Genomic DNA, 8986 nt, shown 5'->3' with positions numbered 1-8986 from the left:
TTATTGCATTATTGCATCATGATGGAGCTTTATCAACTGCTGAATATTTTTCTTCTAGATGTTTACTATATGTCTATAAACTATCTTCTTCTTGATGTAAACCCAATTCCAACCCCCATCCCCACCCTTTAGATGAATATCATCATATTATCATATTTGGTGTTTTTAATTAAAAAAATACCATGGTGTTCTACTTTTGTCTTTTGGTAGGTGGACAATTTGAAGACAAAGCTGTTAGAGAGGTTGGAACATTCCCTTAGAGACATTCAACTGAAACCTGAAGAGATAAAGAATGCTTCACCCTCTGCACGTGAGGTAGTACTGTCAAAATATTATTTTGTTTACTTTCAGTTTCATATATATGATATATCTTATTTGGTAGTTACGATTAGGTGATTGATCACTTGATCATGTTTTCTTGCTATTTCTTAACAAAGGTAGCTATTCTCGAATTTGTGGAGGCTATTCGTGCATTTCGAGTAATTTTCCCAGATTCAGAAACTCAATTAGTTAAAATTGCTAAAGGCTTGATTACCAGGTCTGCTGCAGCCAGAAGTTTTCTTAATTTCTGTGCTCGAAATTTTCATTTTTTATTTAATACAAACCACTTTATTTGTTTTCTAGGGACTTTGTAATTACCGAGGAGTATGTAACGACTAGAATTTGTGCGGCAGATCTACTAGGTGTTCTTCGTAAGTATATGACTCTGCTGTCCTTTTGAGAGATTAACATGATTTCTAGATCCAGGTGACCCTTATAGAAACTTTCTGATCATACCTTGATATGTGAATCATTATCTTTTGACACCTATATCTTGGATGTGATGTGATATGATATTGATTATTGAGTAAATTTTTATATGAACAAGTATGAAATTTCTTTTCTAGTTTAAGTTCTTCCCTTAACTGAAAGGTTTTGAATACATGGTGTGTAATAAATGTTGACCATATTCCTATACTTTCTTTTAAATGTTTATCATCAAAACTTAATCAGTATAAGGATATGGTAATAATATTTTCTTTTCATAACTGTATTGATCTATTTGGTTTTATGATGTCTTTTGGGAAGCATTTTATTGCAATGCACTACATGTATGAGCATATAGGAGTGAGGAGCTCGCCAGAATCTCCATTTGATGCAATTTATTATGCTTCAAAAGATGTGCAATATCAACTTAGTTAAAAGTAGTGTAGTTCTATGATATCATGGTTTTAAATTGCTATTAACCACTGATACAATATGCTGTTACACTTCACCTGGCCACAGGAGTTATTTGGAATGAATCACTCCTGATGGACGAGGTCTTGCAGGATTCAGCTCTATCTAATCATTTTCTTGAGGTCATCCATCAAACTTCTTCACAATTCAATCTCATGGAAGCTCATTTTTAAAATGGATTTTCATCAACTGGTCCTACATATTTCCAGGGTGCTAAGGTTGCTGTCAAGCTATATGTGGAAAGTGCATTTTCTCAACTTTTGCTAGATATCTCAGGTTAATGCAGAAAATGTCTGTTTTTAGTTTCAGCTCAAAGTATCCTGCCAATTAGATATGTTTGAGCTAGTTACGAAATTTGTAATTGCAAAATTGTTGTATGATTATGTTGACATAGCTTCCACTTCTTAGATTGCCTCTTAAAAATTTTGAAACGAGATGAAACAGAAGAGTACTCCCTGGAAACTGCTCTAGATGCTAGCACAAAACTTGCTCTCCAAGGAGGCAGGAACCTCTTGCTGGTAAACACATTTACATACCTAACCTTTTAGATGTAAGATCAGTTGCATGTACATGAACAGAATTTCCCGATGTGATTTCATTTATCTCTCCAATTATTGTTCATTTCAGGATGTTTGCAAGATTCTAGATGATGACTCAGGGATTATAGATAAACTAAGAGAGCCAATAATTGATTGGGTACAAGAAGGGTTACAAGATTTTTTCAGGCAACTTGAGGATCAGTTCCAATCGTTTTCAGGGAAGAATAATTCTTCAGCTACACAAATTCATGGGCTGACAGAGGCAGCTGCTTTTGCTGGCCTTGTCCTAGTGCTGGCTCAATTGTCTGCTTTCATTGAACAAACTGCCATCCCTAAGATCAACGAGGTAAAGATCCACTCAACAAACTTGCATTGGTTCCATAAAATTTATTCCTTTTTGTATCATGATGGGATGCCTTCATTTCTTCCAAATGGTCAGGAATTAGCAGTTTCTTTTTCTGCTGGTCCATATGAATATGGACCGGCCTTTGTTCCGGGAGAGATCTCTCGAAAATTTAGATCAGCTGGTGACAAGTTCCTACAGCAGGTATGCTTTCAAGCCTATCTAGCTATCTATCATCTGTTAGTGTTTGTAGTCCAGTTCTACTTTAATACTTAATAACATGGCTGTGTCAACATTGTGCCACTTTTTGGTTAGTAGAACAGTGTGGTTTTTTCTTTTCTTTTTATAGAAATATTTATTCCCTATTTTCCCTGTTGTGACTTTATTTCTTTAACAATGTTTTCTTGTATAAAAAAATAGTTCACAATTAAGCAGTGTTTACATATTTGATTCTTTTCAGTACATAAATATTCGAACTCAACGAATATCACTACTCCAGAAGAAGAGATTTGCCACACCTAAATGGGTTAAGGTCAGCAATGCTATGTCTATTTTGTTAGTGTTTAAGAGGTTCACCACACGTAATATCACTTCTAGGTTCTACATACACAAAGCTCATATTGAAAGGGCTTGATTATAATTATATGAAATCATTTTTTTTGCTTTGAGCAGCATAAGGAGCCAAGAGAAGTTCATATGTTTGTTGATCTATTTCTACAAGAGGTTGGTTATCTATATTGTATATTCATTAATTGAAGCATTATAGAGTAAGATTCTTATTCCACTTGTATATGATGTTCCAGCTCAAGGTCATAGTCAATGAAGTGAAGCAGGTTTTGCCTCAAGATATGCGAAAGCATCGTAGAAGTAACGCAAGCAGTGCTTCATCGAAAAGCAATTCCTTCCGAGAGGAGAAATTATTGCACCGCTCAAATACTCAAAGGGCGAGGAGCCAGCTTCTGGAAACACATTTAGCCAAACTGTTTAAGCAAAAAGTTGAAATTTTCACAAAAGTAGAACACACCCAGGTATTGATATATCATATTAGTGGTGCACAATTTGAATAAGGTTTAATTACTTTGTCAGTCCTTATATTTTTTCTGAATTTTCAATTAGGTCTCTATACCATATCAGATTTTATAACTAAGTCCCTAGCGTGACAAAAACATTGAAACTAATGGAATATTCTGTTAATTCCGACGCACGGTAGAGACTTAATTACAAAATCTGATATAGTATACGAACTCAATAAAAAAAAATATAGGAACCTAATTGAAAATTCAGTAAAACTATAGAGACTGACAGAATAATTAAACTTTTGAATAATTGATTGCAAACATTGTTCATTATCCTTTGTTTATATAAACTGCAGGAATCAGTTGTAATGACCATAGTTAAATTATCCCTTAAAAGTTTACAAGAATTTGTAAGGCTTCAGACTTTTAACCGGAGTGGATTTCAGCAAATTCAATTGGATATGCAGTTCTTAAGGACTCCTTTAAGGGAAATAGTTGAAGATGAAGCTGCAATGGATTTCTTGCTTGATGAGGTTGGAAAAGTAGTTTACATTTAGTTATAACATTCTCATGCAGTGTTATATGCTCATGAAAATAACAGGTTTAAAATATTTTTTTTTTTTTCTTTCTGTGGGGGTTGACACAGGTGATTGTTGCTGCTACAGAGAGGTGCCTTGATCCAATTCCATTGGAGCCCCCCATTCTGGACAAACTAATTCAAGCAAAGCTGGCAAAATCTTTGGAGGAGAACACATCCTCTTCATAAAACTTTATACATTCTGTTCTTAGGGGGATATTTTTTTGTTATTCATTGTCCAAATTATAAGTAGGATTAAAGAGAAGGATGCATTTTCCAAAATAAATTCTCACTTTATTATTAAGGCTGCATTCGTTGCATTATCTGAAATGCCGTAAACATTACCTATTATTAATTCGGAATTATTTACATATATCAGCAATCTTTGGTACATTATTGTATGATGATATTAGGTTTTATAAACTATATAATAGAAAATTACATGTATAACACACAATTAGTTGTATAATTTTACATCAAAAAGAAGAAAAGATAACAAAATTTAAAAACCGTTGAAAATTTAAATAGTTCATCTAAATGACAACAGAATAAAACAAAAACTTTCCTTCTCTCGAGAACAGTTTCTTCAATGTGCATTGTCAAATATTGATATTCTTATAAAAGGTTATACACATTTAAGTAATTTTATTATTTTGTTAAATATTGAAAATGGATTGGAATTGGATTTTTATAATTAAAAAGAAATTTTATGAGAGATAATGAGATTTAAATTTATAAAAATACGATTTGTATATCAAAATCAGTCATTAAAATCAATCACCAATATTTTTGTGTATAAATACATATATAATTTAATTTATTTTTAATGTGTATTTATATTTTAATATATATTTTATACTGGTGGCTGACTTTAATAACTGTATATTACCAAAAACTTTCAATGGTAGATATTAAAATAAAGTGTCATTTATGTATATATAGAACAAACTAATAATATTGATTTTATCTATAGAGAAGCAACAACGTGTTCAGTGGCTGTAGTTTAGTGGTAAGAATTCTACGTTGTGGCCGTGGAGACCTGGGCTCGAATCCCAGCAGCCACACAATTTTTGTGCTTTTTGATTTCTTATCTGATATTCGTTAGGGTGTACCGTGTACCCGACCACACCTTATCTCCATACCCTTACCAAGGGGGGTCGTTCCCGCCAAAACCTCCCTCGTTCTTTTATAGTTTGGCGCCCAAATTCCATTTCATTCCCACTCTACCCTCTCTCACTCTTCTACCCACTTCTCTCTCGCACGCGCACTCTCTCTCCGTCGCCGTCTCCTCCGAAGTGCAAGATGAACACCACGGTCCTCGATTTCGACTCAGACAAACGTAAACCCCCCTCTCTCTCTCTCTCTCTCATATGTTGTTTCTCTTTTGTCATTTCGTTAACACCATTTCCTTCTTTTTATTTTACCGGCAGTTTTGGCCAGTGACTTTCTCAAGAACTTCGCTGACATCAATGGCGAATCAAAATACATGAACATCCTTGTAAGTTCTCCAGCTTCGTTTTTGCCTCTTATTTCTTTCCTCCTAACTTATCCAACTTCAAAGAATACTAACCCTAGTTCGCTTCGTTTTATTTATTTGTTTGTTTGTTCGTCTTTTTGGTTTCAGCAAGATGTAGCAAACCACAAAACTCGTGCTGTCCAGATCGATCTCGACGATTTAATTAATGTAAATATGTTACTTCATTTTCCCTTTACTTCTAGCTTTTTTGCTTCTTGTTGATCTGATATTCTGTCTATTTATGCGTGCCTGTTTACCTGTTGATTTCTGGGGGTTTTCAGTACAAGGATTTAGACGAGGAATTTTTGAGGCGTGTAACCGAGAATACTAGGAGGTACATTGGGATTTTTTCGGATGCCATTGATGAGATCATGCCGGAACCTACTGAGGCCTTCATAGATGATGACCATGACATATTGATGACACAGAGATCAGACGAAGTTGCAGACGGTGAAGATGGTTCAGACCCACAGCAGAGGATGCCTCCTGAAATCAAGCGCTACTAGTGAGTATCGCTTCTCCTCTTCCCCTTTAAATATCTATTGGCTTCGTGCACTATGAATGCTGCAATTTAGCTTGTCATTGCAATTTCCTGTGTTTTGGTTGTAGCAAAAAATTCGATAGTCATTAGTGTTATTTTTGTAAGTGGCAAAAAAAATGACTAGATTTTGCAAATTATGCCTGCCCTGACTTATATGTGACACTGCATATAGTTATCTTATTTTTGTGGGCATTGCAGTGAAGTTTATATTAAAGCATCTTCAAAGGGACGACCATATACAATTAGGGAGGTGAAGGCTTCATATATTGGTCAGATTGTAAGAATATCTGGTATAGTGACACGCTGCTCAGATGTTAAACCTTTAATGAAGGTTGCTGTATACACATGTGAAGATTGTGGTTTTGAAATTTACCAGGTAATTTGGGAAATCGCTGCACCAACTGCTCTATTCCCAATTTTTTTTTCTCATTATGTTTTTATTTGCTAGAATCTACTAAATCTTGACATGGTTTTTTCCTTCCCCTCCACAAACAGGAAGTAACAGCTCGAGTCTTCATGCCTTTGTTTGAGTGTCCATCCACTCGCTGTAAAATAAATAACAATAAGGGGAACCTTATCCTTCAGCTGAGAGCTTCAAAGTTTTTAAAATTTCAAGAGGTCTGTACTCTATTCTGTCTCAGTCATCAAAATGTGCGGACTTCTTATTTTTCTGTACAATTACTTGTTTACTTTAACTAAGTAACTGGAGATATGGTTCAACTGCAGGCAAAAATTCAAGAATTAGCTGAACATGTTCCAAAGGGCCATATTCCACGAACAATGACTGTTCATTTCAGGGGAGAGCTCACAAGAAAGGTGTTATTTTCTACCTGTTGACATTAAACTAACAGTCAGAACATGGTTTTATTTATCAAGCATGTGATAGTTGTGTTAACTTCATAGTTGGACTTCCTTTACTGTTTATATTTCCTTAAAAGCTCATGAATAAAATCTTTGCTGAAAATAGATGGGCATACTGAGAATTATTGATAAATGATTTCAGCTATGGAAGCTTAGCTGGCTAGTTATCTGATTCTGTTTTTAACCCTTTCCTGCTTCTTGTACGTTGTCAGGTGGCTCCTGGCGATGTGGTTGAATTATCTGGGATTTTTCTTCCTATACCTTACACTGGTTTCAGAGCAATGCGTGCTGGTCTGGTTGCTGACACTTACTTAGAGGCGATGTCTGTAACTCATTTCAAGAAAAAATATGAGGAGTGAGTTGCCTTTTTTTTAATCTTAACTGATAATGGCCGGCACTTTTTTTAATCCCACTTCCAATAAATTAGTTTCTGTCAGGTCTGCCAAAAAAATACATTTTTTAATAATATATGTTTATTTTTTATAAATAACCAGCTTTGATTGGGCTTTTTATGACTTGTACAAAATGAAATCCTTGTTAATTTGAGTAGTTGGGGAAACAGCAGCTGCCTAATCAATTTATTCTTTCACAGATATGAACTTAGAGGAGACGAGGAGGAGCAGATTGCACGTTTAGCAGAAGATGGCGACATCTACAATAAATTAGCAAGATCATTGGCTCCTGAAATTTTTGGACATGAAGATATTAAAAAAGCACTGCTTCTTCTTCTTGTTGGTGCTCCCCATCGGAAGCTGAAAGATGGAATGAAGGTAACTATGTAAACATTGAACCAAATATGTTAAGTGGGGTATTTTTCTTTGCTGGATATTCATGTTGAGTTGGTAGGGAATAGAAATTATGTTTTCATATGACACTTACCAATTTCTAACTTGTAAATACGACTAAGTTTGTATGATTTTGGTTGTACATTTTGGTTTTGTTTATTTTGTATTCTGTTTAGTTTATAGTTCCTATGGTATGTTATTTACCTACTACTTATCAGTCTTCATTTAATTGCAGATTAGAGGAGATTTACACATATGTTTGATGGGTGATCCTGGTGTTGCCAAGAGTCAGCTCCTTAAGCATATAATCAATGTAGCTCCAAGGGGGGTGTACACCACTGGAAGAGGTAGTAGTGGAGTTGGTCTAACTGCTGCTGTTCAGAGAGATCCAGTGACAAATGAGATGGTTCTTGAAGGTGGAGCATTGGTAATGCCAGCTTCCATTTTGTAGTGATACAATTTCTTTTTATATTCCCTATTGTGATTATGTTGCACTTAAGTTAGCAAAAAATGTGGTAAAACAGTTAAACACAAGCAATGCTGTTAGTGCCTGCAAAATTAAAATGGTGAATGATTGTTTTCTCTAAATTATTTCCATAGTTCCTATATCAATACATCAATGTCCTCTGAACTGTATGTATCCAGCTGTTAATGTATGATGGAATATTCTGGATTTCAGGTGCTAGCAGATATGGGCATATGTGCCATTGATGAGTTTGACAAGATGGATGAATCAGATCGAACAGCTATACATGAAGTCATGGAACAGCAGACTGTTAGCATTGCCAAAGCTGGGATCACTACTTCACTGAATGCAAGGACTGCTGTGCTTGCTGCAGCTAATCCCGCCTGGTATTGTTATTTCTTTTCAACTAGGTGGTGACAGGTTCTTATTGATGGTCATGCATGTGGTTCCCAAAATCTAATTTTATCTACACTTTATTGTGAAGGGGAAGATATGATCTACGAAGAACTCCAGCTGAAAATATTAATCTTCCCCCTGCCCTCCTATCAAGATTTGATTTGCTGTGGTTAATCCTTGATCGAGCTGATATGGATAGTGATCTTGAAATGGCTAGGCATGTTGTCTATGTCCACCAAAATAAAGAGTCCCCTGCACTAGGATTTACTCCTCTTGATCCCTCTGTTCTTCGGTAATTACAGAAGGATTACTAACTGCTCTGATTTTTATTTATTCGTTTTTGTCATATTGCAGTTTATTGCATATATGATGTCCATTTGATTGCATGATTCTTTGACATCTCTCAGTTTCAAGTATGCTCTTCTTGCTTGTAAAAGAAAATTATTACAAAGTAAATTGCTTGGCATTTTTCCAGTGCCTATATATCTGCTGCAAGAAGATCATCTCCCAGTGTCCCAAGAGATCTGGAAGAGTATATTGCAAGTGCATACTCCAGCATTCGACAAGAAGAAGCCAAGTCTAGTACTCCCCATTCATACACAACTGTCAGAACATTGCTCAGTATTCTCCGTGTATCAGCTGTAAGTCCTTTTTTCTTTTAATTGTTGATTCTGCTTGATAATTTAAGTTTCTTTACATGTTGAATAAAAATTAAGTTCAGATGAGGT

General features: G+C 35.2%; 2 protein-coding genes and 1 non-coding gene across 3 annotated transcripts in view; all 3 read left to right on the top strand.

Moving 5' to 3' along the window:
• The window catches only part of LOC107646081 (vacuolar protein sorting-associated protein 51 homolog), a 5749-nt gene extending 1674 nt beyond the window's left edge, over positions 1-4075 (top strand). Inside the window, exons 7-19 of the mRNA XM_016350271.2 lie at positions 211-315; positions 438-538; positions 625-692; positions 1267-1340; positions 1428-1494; positions 1627-1736; positions 1846-2103; positions 2197-2304; positions 2561-2632; positions 2773-2823; positions 2904-3128; positions 3473-3649; positions 3763-4075. Of these exons, the coding sequence (XP_016205757.1) occupies positions 211-315; positions 438-538; positions 625-692; positions 1267-1340; positions 1428-1494; positions 1627-1736; positions 1846-2103; positions 2197-2304; positions 2561-2632; positions 2773-2823; positions 2904-3128; positions 3473-3649; positions 3763-3882 (1536 nt within the window). The 3' untranslated portion in view covers positions 3883-4075. The remainder of the gene's footprint in view (positions 1-210; positions 316-437; positions 539-624; positions 693-1266; positions 1341-1427; positions 1495-1626; positions 1737-1845; positions 2104-2196; positions 2305-2560; positions 2633-2772; positions 2824-2903; positions 3129-3472; positions 3650-3762) is intronic.
• Positions 4686-4757, top strand: TRNAH-GUG. Its single transcript has one exon. It is a non-coding gene; the product is annotated as a tRNA-His (tRNA).
• Positions 4876-8986, top strand: part of LOC107646079 (DNA replication licensing factor MCM7) — a gene marked incomplete in the record, with an annotated part of 6908 nt that continues 2797 nt past the window's right edge. The window contains 13 exon segments of the mRNA XM_016350270.2: positions 4876-5032; positions 5124-5191; positions 5318-5377; positions 5491-5714; positions 5949-6126; positions 6246-6368; positions 6477-6566; positions 6824-6966; positions 7204-7381; positions 7632-7823; positions 8076-8248; positions 8347-8550; positions 8734-8899. Of these exon segments, the coding sequence (XP_016205756.1) occupies positions 4996-5032; positions 5124-5191; positions 5318-5377; positions 5491-5714; positions 5949-6126; positions 6246-6368; positions 6477-6566; positions 6824-6966; positions 7204-7381; positions 7632-7823; positions 8076-8248; positions 8347-8550; positions 8734-8899 (1836 nt within the window).

This window comes from Arachis ipaensis, chromosome B06, assembly GCF_000816755.2.
Source record: "Arachis ipaensis cultivar K30076 chromosome B06, Araip1.1, whole genome shotgun sequence".
NCBI classification, from domain to species: domain Eukaryota; kingdom Viridiplantae; phylum Streptophyta; class Magnoliopsida; order Fabales; family Fabaceae; genus Arachis; species Arachis ipaensis.
The sequence above is the reverse complement of the archived record's forward strand: the minus strand, read 5'-3'. Positions and strand labels throughout refer to the sequence as shown.